At 42.2% G+C, this 23,500-nt stretch overlaps 1 protein-coding gene across 1 annotated transcript in view; it reads right to left on the reverse strand.

The window, feature by feature from the left end:
- Window positions 1–23,500, reverse strand: part of ST8SIA6 (ST8 alpha-N-acetyl-neuraminide alpha-2,8-sialyltransferase 6) — a 53,089-nt gene that overhangs the window by 24,878 nt on the left and 4,711 nt on the right. Inside the window, exon 3 of the mRNA XM_054991614.1 lies at window positions 15,701–15,799. Within this exon, the coding sequence (XP_054847589.1) occupies window positions 15,701–15,799 (99 nt within the window). The remainder of the gene's footprint in view (window positions 1–15,700; window positions 15,800–23,500) is intronic.

The following is a 23,500-nucleotide window of genomic DNA, read 5'->3' on the forward strand; positions in this document are numbered from 1 at the left end:
AGGCTCAGGGCGGATAACAACATATTAAAAATACAATTAAGGCTGTTTCCACACATGTTAGATAATGCATTTTCAATGCACTTTAACAATCCTTTGGAAGTGGATTTTCCTGTTTCACATAAGAAAACCCAGTTCCAAATGATCACTAAAGAGCATTGAAAGTGCATTATCCAACATGTGTGGAAGCAGACCATGTCTCTGCTTTTAAAAGCTCTACTGCTCAAACAACCATGTCACAAAACTCGGATGTTCTACCCTCCAATATAGTTCTTCTTAGTTCTCGCATATATTGTATAGAACGATGGACACATGAGCCCATGAAACTGCTATATTCTGCTTCAGTATTCTGCATCTATCAAGGTCAATATTGCCTGCTCAGACTGGCAGTGGCTTCTCAAGGTCTCAGGAAGAGGCCTTTTTGCATTGCTTACTACTCAATTCTTTTTAAACTGAAAAGGCTGGAGATTTGAACTGGGGACTTTGTACATTCAAATCAGATGGTCCACAACTGAGTCATAGTCCCCCCCCCCCGGTGGCTGTGAACACCAGCAGACAGAGAAAAATGAGCAATGAATGGAAACTCTTCCAACTGGAGGCATTTCCTGCTCAGTACGGGAGGCATTGCTCTGCGTTACAGAAAGAATACTAGACTGTCTTCTGAACAAAAAGTTGTCATTCCTATTTGAATCCACCTATGTCACATAGATTTCTTCCAGAATTTGTGCCAGGGATAATCTCTTTCTTGCTGAACCAGGTTTTGAAACATTCATGATGTTTTGAGAGAGAATCTTTGCAAAGCAAGATAAAGAAGGCATCACCTTCAATGTTCATTTATTTGTTTCTTAGAGACTTTTGCCAGCTTTATTTCAAGGCTGTTCAATATTTTTAAAATTAACATTTGTCTTAAACAAAGCATTTAAGCAGAACATCACATTCACATGCCACAGCAACAAAGATGCCCATATTTGAATTTTACCCCTCTTTGATAAAGAGTCCATCAAAGAGACTTAATTTAGCTTTGGAATGAAAATACAAATACTATATGTTTGTTACCAGTGCCTCAGACAAAATTTCAATATCACATACAGATATTTAAGATACATTCCCTTCCACATTTAATTTAAGATTCTTCAATCATTTGGCTCCTATCTTCAAAAACACACAAGCAACAAATACAGTAGAGATTTGGCCATGCTCATGTCTTTTTGATTTGGTACATTTGGTTGGATTCTACCGGCCATTCCATTAGTGAAGGCGATTTCCTCTGGAGGAAAGAGCCTTGCCCTAATGCAAGATGCCACGCCTCTTTGATCAGAGAATACTCCTTCTGTTGCAGGAAAGCAACTAGGGATGTGCCCAAGGAAAAAAATTGGTCAATTCAGTTCAGTAATACCAAATTGGGGAAAAAATGGTATTCCTAGAATACTGAATTGATTCTCTAGTTCAGTTCGGTATTACAGAGCTAATCCAGTAAAATTCAGCCATTTTTTCCTATGGGAAACTCAATTCAGGTTTTTTCTGGTGGCTGGTGTGTGTGTGTCATATTTTGATCTAATTTCACCAAGTTTTCAATGAACCTACTCCTGACTGTCCTGTAAAGACTCCCCTCAAAGTTTCAAGGAGATTGGACTCTGGGGGGGCACTTTATGGCCCTTTAAAGAAGGTGACCCCTGTTACCTCCGATCCCCATTATTTCCTAGGTAGAAAACTATCTGTGGCTATCCAGGGGGCTGGGGGTGACATTTTGCAAGCCAAACCCACCAAATTTTCAGGGGACCTATTCCTCACTGTTCTCTAAATACCCCCAAAGTTTCAGGGAGGGTTTGTGGGCCCCTGAACAAGGTGCCCTCAGCCACTCCATTTGTTCCTATTTGGGGGGAAAGCTCCAAGCTGACTCCCAGTGCAGAGACACATAGACCAAGGCTACCATGGCCAGAGGCACACTCCCAAATGCAAGCTCCACACCACACAGTCCAACAGAACCAAACTTACACCCCCCAAACCCTGAGCGCCCCCTGAGTAGGCTGACCAGCCACTCTCCATTGTTCCCAATGACGAGAATGTTTACAAATTCTTTTCCAGGGGCACATACACACAAGGCAAGAATGCCACAGCTAAGGCATGCTCCCAAATGCAAGCTCATTCCTGGGGAATCCAAACAGAACCAAACTGATACCCTGAGCAGGCTAGCCATCTGCTCGTCATTGTTCCCTATGAGGATGAACATCACACCAGAGAATCACCCAAACCAAACTGAAGCAAGGGACACTCTTACAACTTAGCCCAACTGAACCATTGTCATTCACAGCAGCCAGACACTTGGTTCAGCCAGTGGGGGAACATCACAGAACAGAACCAAGCAGTACCCAGCCAGAAGCACAAGGCACCAGCAAGCAAGCACAGTTGCATAAGATGGATCCTACTCATGTGGCCTCAGGCTGAAACTGACAGTGAGGTACTGCAGCTGCTTCTGGAAACAGGGCCTTCAAACCCTCTTGCTTCACCAGGCTGCTGAATGGCAGCTGCACTGGGGCAGGCCTCCTCTGCACCGGGGGGGGGGCTCCTCTGTGCAGCCCTTCCCCGTCCCCTCCACCCTTCTAGTCTTATCCCTCACCTTTCCCCCAGGGCCCCTCTCTGGTCTCCTGTCACTCATTTTTCTGCCTCCTAGAATCTACACTAACTAGTAACTAACTTTATTGAACAGTTAAATTACCAAGCCACCCAAAGCACCTAGTCAAAAATGAGTTTCTTTTAAAACCTACCTTCCTACTCTGAATGCTTGAAAATGAACACACAAATCTCTTTTTAAAAGACTATTTAGATATGTAGTTGCACTACACTATCAATCAGCTTAATTGCTCTTCAGGAATCAAGCTACCCCTGAACCTCAGTCTACAAGTCTACAAGCCTATGACAAAAAACCTACTTCTAATGTGCCTAGTCTGGTTCCAAGGGAGCCAGAAGTGGGTAAGGAATAGAGAAAACCTAGTAAAATGTCACGAATGGGAGGCTTATTTATCCAAAGAATTTGAGTAGAACCTGAATTCTTCTTAATTCCTACACAAGTATATTAGAGGAGAAAAATAACTCTTTGGTCCCTAAAAACTACCAATTAAGTTTTGTTTTACAAGACCTACAATTAGCCTATGTTCAAAACACATTTTAAAAGTCCATCCTTCACAACCCTCTCAAGATAATCAAAAAGTGTAGGATAAAATAGAGGGGTCAAGTTACAACCTAAAATGTAAAATATATTTCAAGAGAGTTTTTATTACAAATATGCACAAAATATAGGTTTAAAACAAGTTTTAAAAACAAGGCCTGAATGGCAGACTACATGTGTATGCTAAGAATGGCTAAACAAATGTTGCTGCAGACCCAGGACTGCACTCACACAATGCACTTCATTTGCTGTTGTATTCTGAGGCATTGTGTGAGTGCAGTCCTGGGTTTGTTGCAACATTTGTATTTTACCACACAATACCAGAGTTTTAGATAAAGCACTGGGAGCATTTCATTATTGGTTTCTGAATGTGTGGGTGTGTTTGATTATAAACATTGTACAATTGACCACTGAGGAAGGCCTTAGGGCTGAAATGCGTCTGGTTGGTCTTGTTTCTATGGTCCTGTAAGCTTCTCAAAGCTAACTCCTGCCTAAGGACATATGCTCAGTGAAGATGGTCTATAGTCAGTTCTATGGAATCAAGTCTACCCCAAGAATAGAAGACCAGTTGGACAATTTGTCTGATGCTTGTCAGCTCTTATTTCTATTAGCTTCACTACTTTAAGGATCACACCCTAAGTTCTTCCATCAACTTCTTGTTTTTTGGATTATACATAATTTGTTCCCACTCAGCCACTGGGAGACCTTGGGCCAGTCACTCTCAGTCTAATCAGCCTCACATTGTGGGGACTGATAGAGGAAGAGAGAATTGTATGTACAGCCCTGATCTCTTTGTGTCGGTCATTGGACTGTATCATCATCTGTGTATGGAGAACGTTTTAGCAAGCATATGCATGTAGCCTGCCATTCAGGCCTTAAGTTTTAAACTTGTTTTTAACATATATTTTGTGCACATCTATAATAAATACTCTCTTGGAATATACTTTACATTTTAGGTTGTAACTTGACCCCTTTATTTTTTCCCCTGCTTGTTTGGGTTGAGTTTGTGGGTGTCTTCCCCCCACCCCCTTTTTCTTCCTTATTGTACCCAAAAAGTACAACCAAACACCACTAGGTAATTTAAGGAATACTGAACCAAGGACCCCAGCAATCACCCACTCCCAGAAGAACAACAACTCTGAACCAACAACAATTGAACACCAAACTTATGGTAACAGAAAAGAGAACTCAGCAAAAAAAACCCACAAAAAAGCCACTATACAGAAACAGCACTCCACGCTCCAACAACAAGGGAAAACAGTCTCCCCACTCAAAGAACAACCAGCAAAAACAGGTGAATTTAATAAAATTAAGCAGAACTATAACTCCAAGCAACAAATTACCCACAACAGGATTAAAATAATCTCCAGAAGAACAAGCAGCAAAATGAACAGTAGTCAACTTCAAACCAAAGCCTCCCCCCGAAAAGCCAAACCAAAGCACCCCACACACAGCAAAAAAAGTCTTTAAAATGCAAACCCTCCACCTATAATCCCTCCCAGACACCAAACTAACCCCCTCCCCCCAAAGAGAGGAAAAAACCAGTAAATCTACAACTCTCAAACCAGGCAGCTGCAGAAGTTCTCCAGGTGCAGAAGTCCTCCAGGTGCAGCAGCAGCAGGCAGCAGCTGGAAGGAATCTGCTGGGTAGCAGGACTCAGTCACAGTCCACGTCAAATCCAAAGCAGGCCAGGCCCAGGCCAGACCCCAGAGAGAGAGTTCACAACCAGCAACAGGCAGGGTCTCAGATCTCTCCAGGCAGCCAGAGCGCACAATATGAAGGTTGCTCTGAAGCAACCTTGCCTATTTAACTCCACAGGACAGTTTTAAAAGGCACTCTCCTAGAGAATCCCATTGGCCAGAGAAGGAGAACTCCTTGGACACTCAGTCCCCCTCCCTTCCTCCTTCCCCCTTCCTCCCCGCTCCCATCTGGTAAAAAGGTAGGAAACAGTGTTTCTTTGCTGCTCCTTAGTGCCTAACTGGGGACTGGAATTCTAGGCATGTAACTTCTAGAATTTCATCCAATTGAGCCCTTAGCAGGATAAGAGCTGGAATCTGGTTCCAGTTTCCTTTATTACAAAAGTTCTGCACTAAATAACCACTGAATAGATCTAGTTGTGAGTATGACAAAGTTTAAGAATTTGGTGACCTTCTTTATCCTTTGTCACTATAACATTAGTATTGATTTCAAAATTTAAAAAAATTGGGAGTTCTTCAAAGGTGGAGCTAATGTCTTCTTCAAATTTATCTTCATTGGGGCTTCAGACGCGTGCATGACTTAGAATGTTTCATTGCAATGAGGCAGACCCATTTTTCTTGGTGTCTTTTGATCTTTCTGGGGGGTCCCTATTTAGTATGGCTTTTTTTGGTCATGGATTGCCCCGGACCAAGTCTTTAAATATGCAAACAGCATAAGAGAACTTGGTCTTAAAATAAACATGTCAAGGTAATGAACTTTGACACATCATTGCTGATATACACATTCTATGAAGAAGATTGAAAAAGCCAATCATTTCAACTTAGCGGCTTTTACTAAGCAACTGCTTACATGAAACATATGGTAATAATATTAGTGTCAGAATATAGTTCAGTCAAGCAGAAAAAAAATGGATGGCTGTGGGGAAAACGGCTTGCCAGTTCAGTTCTTTGTTCCTGAATATCATTATATGCCACAAAATAATTTTACTTAGAAGACTGAGGCCTATAGGGGGAAATCTATAAATTAAGGGAAGAGCAGAAAGCTGAGGGAACAGAAAGCAAAAGGTGACTCAGGGCAATTTTGTTGTCTAGGGAAAATTCCTGTAAGCTTCTCAAAGCTAACTCCTGCCTAAGGACATATGCTCAGTGAAGATCAGAAAATGAGAACAACTGTCAGATTCTGGCAGGGATGTCACTGGAGTGGCAACATATTCGAAAGCCACAGAGACAACAGTAGGTTCAAAAGACATCAAACCATTCCTCCTCAGCGCTGCTCTATGGCCACATGAAGGAGTGATGCATTTGAGCATAGCCTAGAAATCATAATGCATATATAACTCTGAAGATTAAAGCATAAAGAAACTGCCAGGCATGGATTCGTGAATTCTGCGCTTTTGGGAAGACAATTTCTGAGTTTTACTAGTGAGGCAGATACCCTGGTAAGAAAATTGGTTGGCAAAGGGTCTCCAGCAGAGAAAAGTCTTTCCTAATACCTGCTTTTTAAAATGGGAAATGCTGAATCTGAGACCATGTGCTCTGTTACTGAGCCTCAGACTCACCTGGCTGTGAACCACAGCATATGAGTCGGTATCTGTACAGTCCTGTGTTGGTTTCCAAAGAGAGAAGAGTGGGCTTAACCTTTACTCAGGGATATATATATACCTTGTGTCAAAATCAAATTTACAATTTAGAGACATTCCCTTATATTTTACAATGATAAGGAATTGGTAATTTGTGGTCTTTCCCTAAGATTACATGACCTTAGTTGGTTCTAGAACAAGACATAAATTCTGTTGTGCAAGATGTTTTAGTCACTGTTTATATTAAAGTTGTTTTAAGCCATTCCTCATTCTGTAAGCCTATCTGTGACCCTAGAAATATTACAGCTTGGCTCCTATCCTCTTAAATTCTTCCATTCCATTCCAGATGTCCCAAACAAAACAATGAATTAATGTTATGGTTTAGATGTGAGGATACACAGCAGTTTTCCCTACATCTCCACATACAGTCATCTTCCTCAGAAATATTACTCCAAGGAACTCTTTAGCTGCTTCATCATTGCCAAGCTAGAAATTCAAATTCTTTATTTAAAAAAAAATTATTTGCAACAAATGAGGTGAAAATCTGCAGTATAACAAAGGATGGGATATAAACGAAATATATTTCTATTTTAGCCACCTGATATAAACCTAACAGAGGGCATTTTTCTGTACATAGTGGCAGTAAGGCAAAACTTAAAAGATCTTGGGAGTACTACAAAGTGTTGCTTTGGTTAGAAACAGAATGTAGGAAACCTTCTAAGAAAGAATGGTATTGAGAGGACCCAGTTTTGCAAGATTTTACTGATCCTATCTTAGAACAAAACATTAACAGCAGGCTGTGCTATGCACCTGCGATGTGCATTCAATACCAGATACGTACAGCTTAATGAAGCTCTTCACTTTGCTCCTATTGGTTTTTGAGTGTGAGCTAGCTTTGTTTTGGTCTCTAAATGTCTATTTGCCTCTTGAAGAGACCCCAGAGCCTTTCTGTTTAGTTAGCATGGATCAAGAATGGGGGAAGATGTTTGCAACTTTATCATTCTGCTGTCCATTGATTCTTTTTAGTTAAGACATTTCTTTCTTTATATGTTTTTGGTATTTATTTTCTGCCTTTGGGCCTTCCACAATGCCCTGAGGCAGCTTCCCCCCTCTCCAGACGAACAGTCACTCATTCCCTTCAGCGTCTAAGAAATTACACATCTATTCAATAGCCAACCAAACTCAACTGGGTAAATCAATACCATGTTTTGCTTTAGTCTGGGTAAAGTGCATTGCCACACCACAGAATGATTATCACAATGATTCTGCTTTCCTACGGTTGTTGCCTACTGCCTAATCACTTTAAAGATATGCTAGCCTAAATAAAAGACAACAAGGAGAGAGAATCGCGGTGAGAATGGGCAGAAACAAAAACAAGATAGCCCACGATATACTGACTAAGATGTAATAAGACACAGCCAATAGAGCAATAAAGCAAAGAAGACAATAAATCCTTCTGTGGAAAATATTCTAATAAATATATAGTTCTATGTCTGTCATATAAGATCTCTATACCCACAGTGAGTAAATTCTTAAAGTGCTATTACAAATTGGTGAAGGATATATACACTGGAAACACAGGATACACATAGTTAAGGTGCTAGTCCTCAAAGAGTAATCATATAGCACATGGAAATATTAAAGCGCATGAATAGCAGCATATAACAGAATTTGTCTACAGAGCATATCCAACAATCAAACATGAGTCCAACAGTGAAGGCCATTAAAATGGGGCCATTAAAATGGACAGGATAACCAGAAGCTTAAAGCAATTTTAAAAAGAGGGGCTGCAGCTCAGTGACAAAGCATCTGCTTTGCATGCAGAACATCTCAGGTTCAATTCCTGGAATCCCTGTTGAAAAGAATCAGGTAGCAGGTGATGTGGTGATGTGAAAGATCCCTACCTGAGCCTACCAGTGAGGGCAGACAATACTGACCTTGATAGATCAATGGTTTAAGTCAGTATAAGGCACCTCGTGTGTGTCTGTCCATGGGTCTACATGAAGAATACACACAACGTATTCAGGTAATCAGCAGGTCTGAATGAACAAAGGGCTGGCAAAGACATCACCTCCAACACCAGAGAGACTTCTTGTTGATAAGAGTATGCAAGGCTGAGCAAAATGTCCACTGATCTGCTTCAGCATTTCAGCGTAAAATTCAAATTAACAAAGTTAATGAAGGCATGACATGACCTTGATTGTATTATAATCTCAGTAGTTCTCTGCTGAGATTCCAGCAGTTCATGTCATATATGGAACATAAGAAAAAATTCCTTGTATATCTGGGTTAACAACGACCAATATTCCTATCCTCTAGGAACGTGCCTAGTCTTGTCACTGATATGTGACTGTTGTATAAATAGGTTGGGGTGGAGACAGAATAATGTCAGTGTTGGGTGCCGCCACAAGCACACTTTGCTTTTCAACAAGGCATTAATAATCTTGCACTTTCCTTTTCCAGCTCTTACCACAGCAGCAGACAGGAGTAAAGACTAGCCTTAAGCAGACTTGTTTCTTATTCAGAAATGGATTTCTTTTGTGCAGCTTTCCCCATCTTCTACAGACAGCACTCACAACAATTTGCCCATGCAAGGTCATCAATAAGAGACTGAATCAATAATTGTTAGAGATGACCGGAGAAAAAAGATGTTCCCATCATAACCTGCCTGTGAACCATTTATGTGCCCTCAACGTGGGGTAACAGACCATTGGTCTAATGCAGCATTGTGATTTTTTTATTTTAATATTTTTTAGTCTTGCTGAATGCTCTGCATAGATCCAGTTGGGCTTGGGAGTCAGCCATCAAAGCCAAGCAAAGATCAACTTTCTTGCTTCTTATTCCACACGATTAAAATAAAAGCCTCCCTTTTGTACCCTTCAGCCAGTGGAGAATATTGCAGAAAGGCATGGCAGGTGGCATAGGTGTGATTGTAGCAACACTTCTAGCATTTTCCACCCCAGCACAAAACACAGCTTGGCATTATTTTGATAGCAGCACTCTGCAAACACTACAAATGGTTACTCCTGTGCCAGAATATGCAGGTTTTCCCTGCTGGTCACCAGATTTAAATGTATGGTCACTACAGGGAACCTAATTTGTGGATCTTTTGGTAACAAGTTGATTTCTCCTGGTTTGGTAGGGAAAACGGTCAGAATATTGAGATAGGGAGGGTGGGATTCTGGAGCTGAATATGTTGGACAGCAATTTGGATTCCAGTTCAGGCTCAGCCATCTACTTATAGGGCATACAGCAGCAAATAGAGATGGGCATGAACAGCAATATGAACCAAAAAAACCCCACGAACAGCCCAATCTGCTGTTTGGGAACAAGCTGTTAGTGAGGCCCCATTCTAAACGAACAGGTGGTCATTGCAAGCCTCATTCGTTGCTGTTTGCCAAGCCAGACAGTCTGGCACCTGCAATCAATTCTCTTGGCAACTCAGGCAGGGATTGTCTGAACTCTGTCTGAACCCCTGCTGTTGCCCTGGAAACCCCAATCTAAGTCCAATTTAGCTTGATAGGCAGGTCTTCCTTCCAAGTGTGGACTGGAGCTCCAAATTTGTTACAAGAGGAAAAGACTGGGGGGGGGGGGCTCCCAGCTCTGGCTTTCAGGGAGAGACAGCTGCTGTTAGAAAGACAGGGTGAGAGCATTGGGGCTTGAATTTTCTTTGTGTGTGGTGGGATAGGGATCTACCCCTTCAAGTTCCAGGGCTGCTGCCAGGCTCTGGGGCCAAGCTATTATTTATTATTGGTACCTTTCCTGCTGTCTGCTCAGATAGGGTTTCTGGGAGTGGTGAGGTAGGGATCTACCCCTTCAAGTTCCAGGGCTGCTGCCAGGCTCTGGGGCCAAGCTATTATTTATTATTGGTACCTTTCCTGCTGCCTGCTCAGGTAGGGTTTCTGGGAGTGGTGCAGTAGGGATCTTGATGGCTGGAGGAGAGCCTGCTGGCCCCCATGAACAACGAACATGTTCATGACAGGATCATGTTAATCAGCGTTCGTCATTTGTTGTTCATGGATGGCAACGAGCAACGAACACCATGTTTGTGTTTTTTTCTGTTCGTGCCCATGTCTAGCAGCAAACACTGTTGCAGCACCAGCTCCTTACTGGCAGAACGATGGAGCAAGGGTGCTGTGATGCTGTAGGAAATAAAAACTGTCAAATGTTTTGCACAGCAGCAGTGCTGCTACAATCTGCTCTTGATGATAGCTACGTTTCCAGGCAGTAATAGATGGGGAGATTGCAACATTGCATTGGCTGTTCAAAAGAAAAAAATACACTTGGAAGCACTACAGATGGGATGTCTTCATCTTAGCTGAACAACCCAAACTGCAAGATTAATTCTCCACTTTCCTCTTCTGTTGAATCAGGGACAGAGATTTTTCACTACACTTCTAATTCATATCTCTTGAGAAGTTCAGCACTTTGGCCACCTTCGGCCACAAGAGCAGGATGATTACTATTGGAGGAAGTAGCAAGAGTCTCAGGATTGTTATTTGAACCTGCCTTTACTAACATGCCAAAATCATTTTTGGCTCTTTCTATTGCTATTATCTACAATGGAAAGAGAACAAGGCCGACACTCCATTTAGTGATTCTTGGGAGAACTTGCCCAAGAAACAGGAACCAGAATTTACAACCCAACCGAAGAAGGATAGTTAAATTTTTTGACCTCAAAAGGCTTTAGGGGATACATTGTTGGAGTAAAAACCTCAATATGTTTAATGACTGATTTTTATTGTTTTGCTAAGCCCTTTTATCTTTTTGAGTAAATGTGGTAAATCTATATTTACCCTAACTGAAACAGAGTGGCTTGACCACCATGCTATGTCAGTAACATAGTAAGCTTTTGTTGTCAGAAAGCTTGGTCAATATATTTTGATTCATTTCATTCATATTTTTGTTCCTTGGGAATTTTCTAAAAATTACTTTTAGGTTATTGAAAGGAATAGTGTTGTTGTTTTTTTAAGTGCCAAAGCCTTCCATCCTTCCGAGTTCGGTAAAATGAGTACCCAGTTTCCTGGGGGTAAAGTGTAGATGACTGAGGAAGGCAATGGCAAACCACCCCATAACAAAAAAAAAAGTCTGCCAAGAAAACATTGTGATGCGACATCCCCCCATGGGTCAGCAATGACTCGGTGCTTGCACCTTTACCTTTACCTATTCATATACATCCAGGACTTAGGAGAGCCCTCTAAAAAGGTACTAGTGCTGAGGACCAACATACACACACTCCCTGTATTTTTGATATTTCAACTCTGTTGGTTTTCTGTAAATGTCAAATAGCAAAGACTGAATCTATAAGGCCCCTGAGTATAGTTCACGTATTTCTGACATAAGAGTGAGTTTTATGTTGAACTTTTATATACATGTATACTGAACTTCCCAGGAAGGCAATACATCAAAACATATTTTACTTTCTGTTTTATGGCTGATAATGGTATGATTATCTGTGACACTTTCTGTTCATTTACTAAGGGATATTTGTTTTGTTTAGGTCTTCCTTATTTTCTAATAGCAAGTTTGTTTTTCTTACATATTTCTTATATATTCGTTTCTCTTAACCTTTCTGGATTTTTCCAGTTTGGGGGATGGTTGCAGGTTTATTTTCCCTTCCTTTTTATGTGCTTACATATAGCAAAACAACCATTTTCACTAAAAAGTTTATATTTAAACATAAAAACATACAGAGTGAGATCCAAAGTAGGCTTACCCCCTTTCTGAGCCTACTGGAGTCAGAAGGTTGTTTATGAACGAACAGGACTGCACTTAAACGGATTTCATCATCAGCTCTACAGGTGCCAGTTTTGATAGCGCTAAGCCCTCGGTGTGCTGCAGCTGAGCTTGTATGTGTTAATCCCATGCTATAAGCCGTTATCATGATAACCAAAAGATAGGAAACTGCTAAGATTAGTCACCAGAGATCATCCCTTCTTACATCTCAGGAAATAGTAATTACCCCCAAATGAGAGACAATCCAGAACTTCTGGCAGTGACCCGTACGGCAATATGTGATGTAACCCCCATCTGTCACTGCTGAACGCACACAGTGATGGCATTGTTGGCTTACGCAGGCTGCCACAGGATTTTGCCCAGATTTATTTATTTTATTTTCCCACTTACATTGGAAGAAGGCTCTTTAGGCTGGAGGGTGGGCTTCAACCCTTCCTTGTGGAGTGGTAGGATACAGGTCACAATAAACAAAACACTCTGCCCAACAAAAAGTCCCCACAATATATGTCAGCCAGAAGAACAATTGTGGGCCAGATAGGGTCTGTCACAAGGCGAACTTCACAACAGAGCAAGAATTTGAATCTGATGCTAACATGCTAATCCGTACACTGGCTGTCTGCCGAGGGTGAAACATGGGTTTCTCTCATCCCTCCTCCATAAGGTCGAATACAACTTACCTCATGTCCTGGAATTATTATACTGTATATTCCCCATACAATATTGACTCCACTGAGAAGGCAGAGAAATGTCCCACATAATTATGTCAGTATGTAAATTTTGCTAAAGGATGCTGAAGGGGAGGGGCCAGTGATCTGGTGTCAGATCTGGTTTTATTTGTAGCAGCACCTCCACCGTGGGAGCCAGAATGTCACCCTTCTAGGTCACTGGTCAGTCAGAGACAATAATCTGGACACAGTCTGTAATTTTGCCTGGTCAGATGCTACTAAAAATAGCAGGGGGGGGTTGGGTAGGGGTCACATCATTTTGTGAATCAAGTGAGCATTTTAACGGGATCTCTCATTTTAATGATTTGCCTGTCTTGTTTTTTAAAATGTGTTGATCCGAACATGAAAATGCCAGAATGAAAATATGTTTTCTTTTCCTGGTGCTTTTGTCATCATGATGTATTTGGGAAAAGGCTGAAGAAAACAAAAGGCATCACGCTTCCTCAGCTGTTGAAAATCTTGTTGAAATAGCGTATGGTAATTCTAGCTTGTTTAAACCAGTAATATAAAAATCGATGCATGCTGAAGAAAATCCAGCAAAGTGTCGGTTTGCTTGTTGCTTGTTGTTGTGAATCTCTGGATTTCTGAGCATGGGGCGTGTGAGTTAGGGTTGCCAACTGTGAGTTGGGAAGTTCCTGGAGATTTGGAGATGGAGCCTAGGGAGGTCAGGGTTTGGGGCAAGGAGGGAGCTCAGCAGGGATGGTACGTCTTAGAGTCCACCCTCCAAAGCTGCCATTTCCTCCAGGGGAACTGATCTTTGCAGTGTGCCCATCAGTTGTAATTTTGGGCAAATTACAAGCCATACAGCCCGGCCTCCCAGTATCAGCAGATTTTGCTATGCACTGTGTTCCCAGGAATTGATCCTCCATAAATGGCAAGTGTCTACTGTAATATGATGTGTTTTAATCTTCAGTGACCTCTGGAAGAACGTAAGGATTTTATTGTAGTTTGGTTTTGTACTTAATCCGTTGCAACTGGGTGTTGAGCGCTTTGCGTGCATTGTCAGCTTGTGAACTATCATCAGATCAGAGTTGTTTTGTTCTGGTTTGACTTTCTGCTGCAGATCAATTCAGACTATTAAAACAAAAATGTTGAGGAGGCTGGTGGAGTGATTCCCTGCAGCGTTTGGCATGTAACGAAGAGGCAAACATGTAAGTACTGCATTGCATGCCTGCCTCACATCTCAACCCTTATTCACCTTTACACAGGGCTTTTTTTCTGGGAAAAGAGGTTGTGGAACTCAGTGGGTTGCCAGCACAGGGGGCAACTCCTGGTGGGAAATGGTGTCCCTGGTACCACGTGCGCATGTGCAAAGTGCGCGCACACTTCCAGGACCGTGCAATGACATCACTTTGGGTCAGCTGGAACAAGGGGGGAGTTTTTTAAAGTTTAAATCATCCTCAGCGAAAATGGTCACATGGCTGGTGGCCCCGACCCTTGATCTCCAGACAGAGGGGAGTTCAGATCACCCTCCGCACCACAGCGAACATGACCCTGTTCACAAACATGTTCATTGTTCTTTGTTTGTGGCCCCTTAAAGATCCCTTTAAACCATCAGCTGGCAGGGGGAATTCCCCCCTGCCACCTGCCAGCTGATACTTTAAAAGGCCCTTTCCTGCCAGGCGCAAAGCAGCAGGGCCCTTTAAACACCCCACAAACTGACCTTCCCAATGTCTAATACACACCAAATTTACAGGGGACATAGTCCTCACTGTCCTCCGAAGACCCCACAAGTTCCAGAGAGATTGCACCCCGGGAAAGGCATGATCCATGTGTCCCCCCCTTTGCCATCATTTTCTGTTCACAGTGGCAAAAACGGAATTGCCTGTTGGAAGGCAGCTATTTTGAGGGGTTACAACTGACCTTCCCAATGTCCAATACCCACTAAATTTGCCGGGGACATAGTCCTCACTGTCCTCCGAAGACCCCCCAAGTTTCAGAGAGATTGTACCCCGGGAAAGGCATGATCCATGGGTGCTTCCCTTTGTTGTCATTTTCTCTTCACAGTGGCAAAAAGGGACTCTCTGTTGGAAGCTACTTTGAGGGGTTACAAACTGACCTTCCCAATGTCCAATACCTACCAAATTTACAGGGGACATATTCCTCACTGTCCTCCGAAGACCCTATTGACCTCTGCACTTAACATGCAAAATGATGCCAAGTCTAGGATAGCTAGGCCGCTCTCTCTTATTTCTCACTGCCTCTCAAAGAGGTGGTTAAAAAAATTTTTTTAATAGCCATTGGGCTGTTGGCATGACATTATTTCTGGGGAAAACTTGGAAGGTCCTTTCTAGGAATCAATAAACTTTATGGTTTTATCATAGAGTTTCTGACAATTCCTAGAACGATGTGATGTCATTTCTGGGTTTCCTCAAAAATGACATCATGCAGTTGCCAAGAGCTGCCCCCCTGTCCCCATCCCCAGTTTCTCTCTGGCTGCCAGGCAGCTCTAGCAAAATTTCATATATAAACTAGGAATCTGGCCTTTTCCTTTCACTCAGTCAACAGAGTGACTTTTTCACTTCCAGGTCCATCTCAACCCCCCTGGCTCCAGCTCCAGTAACTGACCTCAGTGACTCTGGGTTGGAAGACTGGTCAGGGTTCAGGTATGGCTCTTCCTACAAGCCTGGCCAGCCTCCAGCAAGATTTCCAAGTCAGCTCCATCAACGCTTCAGCCAGCATTGACAAAGTGATGTTTTTTCCCTTGTGAATCTATTGCATGCACATACTTGGCTTTTTGGAATTATAGGTTTATAAGGAGGTTGTTAAATAAAGCTATAGGAGAAGCAGACACTTTACCTTTTTCTCTTGACGGTTGCAGCCCAACTGTTACTCCACATCTCTTTGCATTTGGAGGCTTGCTCTGGCTTCTGAATTCCAGTCTGATTAGGAGTTGTTCTGTTTAAATGAAAACAAAAATCCATCTTTGAAAGAACAAAAACGTTCTTGGCAGCAGCACAATGGATTGCTGTGAAACTAAGATAAGCAATAGCTTAGAGTTTGGGGAAGAAATGCTACTGAAGTCTGTTTCTCTTTCATTGTGTCCTTTCAGCCTAGAGGAGGAATGCTTTAAGCTGCAGACTCATCCAAGCTGGACTTGTAGCATCAAGCGCACCGTGCTGATTCTGAAGCAAATCAAGAAATTCAGTTTTTAAACACTGAACTTGCAACCAGATTTAGCATAATTGTGTCTCTAAAATATACAGGGATATCTGTGACAGTTTCTGTTCATTTACTAAGGGATATTTATTTTGTTTATTTTCTAATAGCAGGTTTGTTTTTCTTATAAATGTTTTTCTTATACATTTCTTATATATTCTTTCCCTTCACCTTTCTGGATTTTTCCAGTTTGAGGACATCAACATTCCTATACTTCCCCAGCTGCCCCTCTTCATTCACCTGATTCTGTAGCTTCTTAGCTGCCTGTTGAATCTCATCTTAAAATTGAGTGGTGGAGAGCTGAGCACTAACTGGGGTGTCTCAGGAGGTGTAATGGATTCTCAGCTCTGTCTTGCTCCCATGAACTGAGAAGGCAATCCGAGTCCCCTCTCTGTGATACATCTTGCCTTGGACAGTGGTGAGTTCTGTTGGGCATGGCTGGCATCCAGTCTAGTGTGGATAACTAAAGGTGGGTGAGAAATGATGGGCTCTATTGAGAAGAGGCAATGGGAGAGGTATGTCTGTATGGGCTTCTGGTGAGCACACATATTTTGACCAACTTAACACTACCCTACCCACCCACTTGCCTTTATTTCAGCTACTAAGATGATGGTGAGGAGGTGGGGATTATGAATTCTTCTTTCTCTTATCCACTTAGGACAGGGGTTCCCAACGTGATGCCCCTGGACTCCACAGTGTCTGTTGACCCTTTTCCTGGTACTTGCCAAGTTTTTAAAAAATGGCTGAGACTTTTGCCCAGCAGGGTTTCTGATCGACTGTATGCAAATTCAAAGAAACATCACTCTGGCAACAGCTGCCATGACAGCACAAGGATCTTCATTGCATGACTGAAGGTAAGCTGTAAGTATGCAAGAAAATATTTTTGAATAGTATCTTCATTGTAAAAGGCATCTTGTTAAGTAAAGCTTCTGCCTGGTACTTTGAAGAGTTACTATTAGATTTATGCACAACCTCACTCTCCTGACATTTTGTTCTGCTTCCTGTGGCAGCTATTTTGTGGTTACACCCTCCACCCTGTGTCAGAATTTCAAAGATGCCCCCAGCCTTAGAAAGGCTGGGGGCTTCTGACTTAGGCCTTTGTCAGAAGCCTTCTATCTGACTGCTGTTATCATACATATTGCCTGTAATCTAAAGGTAAAGCGAGCACTGAGTCATTATTGACATCACATCAATACGTTTTCTTGGCAGACTTTTGTTACGGGGTAGTTTGCCATTGCCTACACCAGTCATCTACACTTTACCCCCAGGAAACTGGGTACTCATTTGACCGACCTCAGAAGGATGGAAGGCTGAGGGCCAAGCTACACATGACGAATGACACTTGAACGGCAAGTGGATTGATTGGAGGGCAAGTGAACAGGGAGAAATACACTTGCTGTTCAAGTGTCATTCGTCATGTGTAGCTTGGCCCTGAGTCAACTTTGAGCCGGCTTCCACCAGGATCGAACTCAGGTTGTGAGCAGAGCTTGGGCTGCAGTACTGCAGTTTACCACTCTGCGCCATGGGGCTCTTGCCTCTAATCTGCTCCCTTCTTCATTCCAGTTGATAGTTGTTGATTTTGCAGGTGGATGCTTTGGAAATGTAGACCCTCCTTTCCTGCAGATCATGGACTGCCTTCAGAAGGAGAAGGGTACTGTTTTCTCATGGTGTTCCCATTAGCGGATGCTGACCCGCTCAGAGTTACCACTGTAGTAGCATCGTCTAATAAAATATCCAGCTTGCATGATGGATGAGATAACAGTAGGAACCTTATTTCATTACCTTCTCCATATTGCAGTGCAAAAGAGAGGAATCCTTGCCCCTTCCCCAAACTCTCTGTGCATGCCAAAGACGGAGTTTGCAACAAGCACAATAGAGGTTGGCTAGTAAGCCAAACTAGTATTTATGAATCCAGGTAGGGACATAAACTTTCCAAACAGTTAATAGTATGCAGACTGTAGCTTTCTAAAACAATATTAACAAGTCAATGGCAAACAGCCTGATTCAATGCGCTAGTACATCATTGCTTATGATCAGTGCATTTCTTCAGCTCTGCCCCCAGCATGATGTTGACCTGGAATTGCAAAAAGATACAAAAGCAGGTTCATCATCAAAAATATTTCAAAGCATGGTGTAAAGAAAAGAATGCCAGCAACCTCTTATCTGGAACATTTTTATCATATCCATCTTCCAAGAAGCTCAGGGCAGCAGGCTTGCTTTTTTCCTGCTCTGTTTTATTATCCTCCAGACAATTCTGAGGGAGACAATGACTGGTTCAAGGTCGCCCAGCAAGCTTGTTGGCAGAATGGGATTTGAATGCGGGTCTCCCACCCTGACACTGTTACTAGATCAACAGGGCTTAGTCCCTCATAAATATGCCTAGGATTGTAGCCTGGCCTTCCCAGAGCCACAGGCCCCATAGCGTTCCAGGAATACTGCCAGGCTTTGAATAAAATCAACAATTATTTATAGTTCAAACACATTTTGCCTAAGGTAGTGATTGCCCAGGTGACACCAGTGGGTCATACCCCATGTGATTCTTCTCCAAACAACACTCCTGAAAAGGAAAGAAATAATCCTGGCTTTCCTCTAACTCACTGGAGTAGAAAGTGCTTCAAAAGAACCCAGCGTTGTCTATGAAGCTCACCCCTGCCACCCCTAGGACCCCTATATCTGTGCACATCCCAAGATGCTCTGGCTTCCATACACCTGGATAAAATATCCCCAACAGGGCCCTGAGATTGGCAGGAGCTCCCCTGGATGCTCTTGGATGGGAGTAGCTCAATACACTTTTTCTGTTCCAGTCTCTTTGGTTACTCTTCCTCTGTGTGGTGGTGATGGTGGAGAGTGCCCTCAAGTCGGAGTTGACTTAGGGCGACCCCTGGTGGCGTTGTGTTTTTTCTCCCATTTTTACAAACCTACTCCTACTCCAGACTCTGGGCCAATTGACATTTTTTCCTGATATTTTTTGTTCCGCAACTCATTCCTGATACTGCATGTTTGGGGGAGAGGGATGTAGTGCATGAACGGAGTCCCATTCAATTAATTTGTTATGGAAATGAAAACTAAAGTGCGTGTGTGATGTGTGAACATTCATTCACTCATTGTCCCTTGTTCCTCCTCTCTCTTATCCCCTCCCTACCCACAAGCACATCAAACTGGGGGCAGCAGCAGCAGCAGCAGGCTAGCCTTGCTTCAGTGGCAGCGGAATCAGATAGGCTGGGCCCCAGCTGCAGGCTATGAGGAGGCCTTTGCAGTTGTTTGCCTTCTGTTTCTCTGTACTATGCAAAGTTGCCAATGTAGTGGTTTTCCCCACTAAACACAGTATTTGTTAAATGAGTTTAGTGGGGTAAGTCTGTTCATCAGTTGGAAAGCTTTTTTCTAATTAGTGGTCAGTGAATTTGTTTAAGAACCTGTGAAAAGCTGTATAGGATCACACAGGGGTCAACCAAAATGCCTCCAGAAAGCTTGTAAACAGAACATGAAGGCAACAGCTTCTGAATATGGAAGTTCCATTTAGTTATCATGACTAATAGACATTGATAGTCCTCCCGTCCCTGAATCTGCTTAATTCTCTTTTAAAGTCAGCTAAACCGTGGTGTCTTGTGGCAGTGCGTTCCACAAGTTAATTACTCAAAGAACTAATTATTTTCAGTGGGATTTCTGAATTGACTAAAGGCTGAGAAAAGGTTACTTAGTCAGAGGCTAAATTCATAGGTAGAGAACATTGTCCAATAACACCTGAAGCGGAATCAGAACCAATTTATACCACAGTTTTGGAAAGGCCATTTGAATTTTGCACTGTGACCCCTAGACTCCTTCAACCAGTAGCAGAGAAGGACAATTAATATTATTGTTGCTAAGGCACAGGAACCGCTGATTCCACTCCCAAAACCTGAGGTCTGTTTGATGATGCACAGACATGATGATGCCAATTTTACACACTCTTTGTGTGACCTATATATTGCTGCCTCCCTGTCCCTGACCTCCTCAGTATTCCCAAAAGGTTTTCACTGCCACCAAAGGTTTTTGCCTTTAGATCTCTTCAGTTTAACTGGTATTATAGGAAGTCTTAGTAGATGGTAGTATGACAAAATGGTCACCACATGGAGGTGGCTGTGAGGTAAAAAGGGAATCCTATATTTTAGGTGAATCAGACATTTTGCTTAATCAGAAATAGAATTCATTTATAAGTGCAAATGCTTAATAGTTGCAGAGTATTGATAAGCGTATTAGTTTCAGAATACATTCATAAGCTTGATAGTTTCAGATTACATCTAGATCCTTAAATGTTTATTCACACAGCCAGTCACAAAGGCAATTTTCGACACAGTGGCCACTTTGGGTAAAAGTGATAAACAGTCTCAGACCCAAAAACATATTTCCCACAGGTCTTCACTCAGAGTATAATTATGATTGTTCTGGTGGATGTTTTAGGTAGGTCGATATCTGACTCCTTGGTTCTGGTGCTTGGCTAGCCCTTTCTGTCTGAATTTCCCTTTTTCTCTATTTTATTGTTCAATGTTATTTTTACAAATAGATCTGTTTTTATTATATATTTGCTGCCTTGACAGGGCTTCTTTGATTAAAAGGTGTGATTTTTTTCTTAAATACAGACATAAAATATATTTTCATGAAGTCCCTTCCATGTCTGAGTCCTGCAGCAATTTTCTCACTGCCCTCTCCCTTTAAAAGGACTAACTGACGATGCAAATGACTTCACCTCTGCAAAAGTCCAGAAAACATAACTTGTGTTATCAGCATTCAATGTCACAATTCAAATGGCTTTGCAGTAGCCAATGGTCTAACCTTGTCAAAAAAGTTATACATTTCTGAGTCTTACTTCCAATGCATTTTTAATCAGCTACTACATCATTCCCGCTTTTCAGCTGTTAGATGAATTTAACCTTTTCTTTGTGCTGACTTTCCTTTGTTGGATTTTGAAGTCTGGGAGCTGTTAAAATTCTGACTTAAATACTGCCAGAATTTTGGAGCTCATGATATCTAATCTTTCCATTCAGATTTCAAAGGAGAAATCAAATAATGTCCCAGCCACAGTAGATGACAATCTTTGTGCTTTCTTCTTCATCCTTCTGGAAATGATAAGAAAGAGCTGACAGATTCCGTGATACTTTGCTAAGTGATCTTTGAAGTCCCCTTTCCAGTCCTAACATTGTTCCAAGGGCTTACTCCTTTCCCCCACTTCTGCCAACCTTTTTGCCCATTATTCTTCTTGAACCCTGACCTAGATAGCCCAGGTGAGCCTGATCCCAGAAGCTAAGCAGGGTTGGTCTTGGTTAATAATTGGATGGGAGGCCTCCAACGAAGACCAGGGTTGCAGAGGCAGGCAATGGCAAACCACTTTTTTAGTTTCTTGCCATGAAAACCCCACCAGAGGTTGCCATAAGTCAGCTATTATTTGAGGGTACTCTCTACCACCATTCTTCCTGACTCTGTTCTATCTCAGGCACATGAGCGATTAGATCTGAGAGTGTATGAATATTTGCATAAGTGCTTCAATGCCAGTTTTTTCTTCATCAAATCAAAGATCGGATGTGCCTGTTACTTATAGTTTGGATATAACAAATTTTTGTATAATACATCACATTTGACAATGTTTTCCGTGTCATTTGTATCCCTAAATATTATTCTGCCCATTTTAGAAATTCTCTTAAACTATGTATAACTGACTTCCCAACTATCATTAGGAACCAATATCTGTTCCTCGGTAGGAAACATGCTTTTAACTTAAGTATTCAGCCACCAATTTGGCTGAATTAGATAATAAGACTGCGTTGCTGTTATAGGGTTCATGACACTTTGATTAATAAGGTAATATGCAATCTAAATGCTGGGTGAAATGGACTGTAAAATCTTAAACTGCAGAAGTAACAATTTGTCTTATAACATTAATCACAGCAACTGTGTAAGAAGAGACGAACTGACATTCCTTTCTTTCAGGCAAAATTGCCACTGATGTTTTCACAGTGCAAAGGATATTGAATCCAAATTTTGCTGTCAGGCTACCTCCACCATATCCAGAACCTTAGTTGACCTGTCATATTCTTCATGAGGCATAGCTAACTCATGCAACTTGAGAAGAAGAATCTGGAATGTACAAGAAACAATGGACTGTTTAAAGCCGGGGTCTATGACATTTTGCCTAGTATGGAACCAGCTGGTAAACTCTAAACTACTTGTAAATTTGTCCAGTTTCCCAGAATTGCTTGTAATAGGGCTGCATTAATTCAAGGATATTGTGGAGCTGAGTGACTAAGCCCCATGTCTGAGAGTTCTCTTCTTCGTTCTTGTACACTTGAGGTGGGGGTGAGCTCATATGAACTGACTTAGCAAAAAGAAAATCTCATCAAATCAATTTCACAATTATGATGGGAAGTAAGATAATACTATTCAACACTGAGGCTTGGATCCAGAGATGTACAAGAGGAAACAAACAGGCTTATCACAATTCACCCATGCAAGATCTTGTGGATCACCTAGCACTTTCCTCCCTTTGTATTAAAAGTGTCCACCTATTCGTTGCACAAGATCTTGCACAAGCTGAAACAACACAAGTGGCGAGACAATAAATCTGACTTAGTGCAAGCAGCTACCAGTCTTTTTCTTGAGTTTTCACTTGTGCAAGAGCTCTAGTTCAAGCAGAAATTCTGTGCTGGATCCAGCCCTGAGTGTACTGATAGCTCTTGGTTCATCATCTACCAAGAGCAAGATATCCCCAGAGCGAGAAGCCTTCATCCATTTTCACTGAGTCATCTGTGAATAAAATGAACTTTGCTTGTGTTTAGAAGCTTTTTGCTATTTTTCACATATACTTGGAATCGCTCTGTCTAGTTCATTTGAATCCCAGCCTCCTCCTAATTACCCCAGGGAAGTGTACATGATATCCCTCCCTCACTTGATCCTTACAAAAACTCTCAGAACTTAGGTTGAGAGAGAATAATTAGCCTGCGTGGGGATTTCAGCCAAGGTCTCTTGGATCCTAGTCCAGCACTCTAACCACTACACCACACCAGTTCACATGTGACACGGTCCTGAATCCTATTGAAAATTTCTCTCTTTCCCCCTCTTGCGGCAGCCTAAAATGCTTCCCAAGGCACTGCTCCTGAGGGACAGGAGAGCCCAAGGAAGAGCTCAGTGAGGGAGATGGAGACCTGCCAAGGGAGGAAAGATTCAGTTAAAATCCCCCTTTGTGCCTGCAGAAATGATGGGTGGGATCCAACCTATTGTGCTGCAGACACTGTAATTAAGTCCAGTTTCACAATCTTCTTCAGCTCTTGCCTCAGGAAAAGGTTCTAGAGGGGTAGCCGTTTCAGTCTGTAGCAGCAAGAATAGAGATACTACCGTCCAGTGGCCAGCATTCCTTTTTTGAGACAATGTGCTTGAGTCGGTGGTGGCTATGCAGCTTCTGACAGTCTTGGA

The sequence above is a fragment of the Eublepharis macularius genome, chromosome 11 (genome assembly GCF_028583425.1).
Source record: "Eublepharis macularius isolate TG4126 chromosome 11, MPM_Emac_v1.0, whole genome shotgun sequence".
Taxonomy (NCBI): Eukaryota; Metazoa; Chordata; class Lepidosauria; order Squamata; family Eublepharidae; genus Eublepharis; species Eublepharis macularius.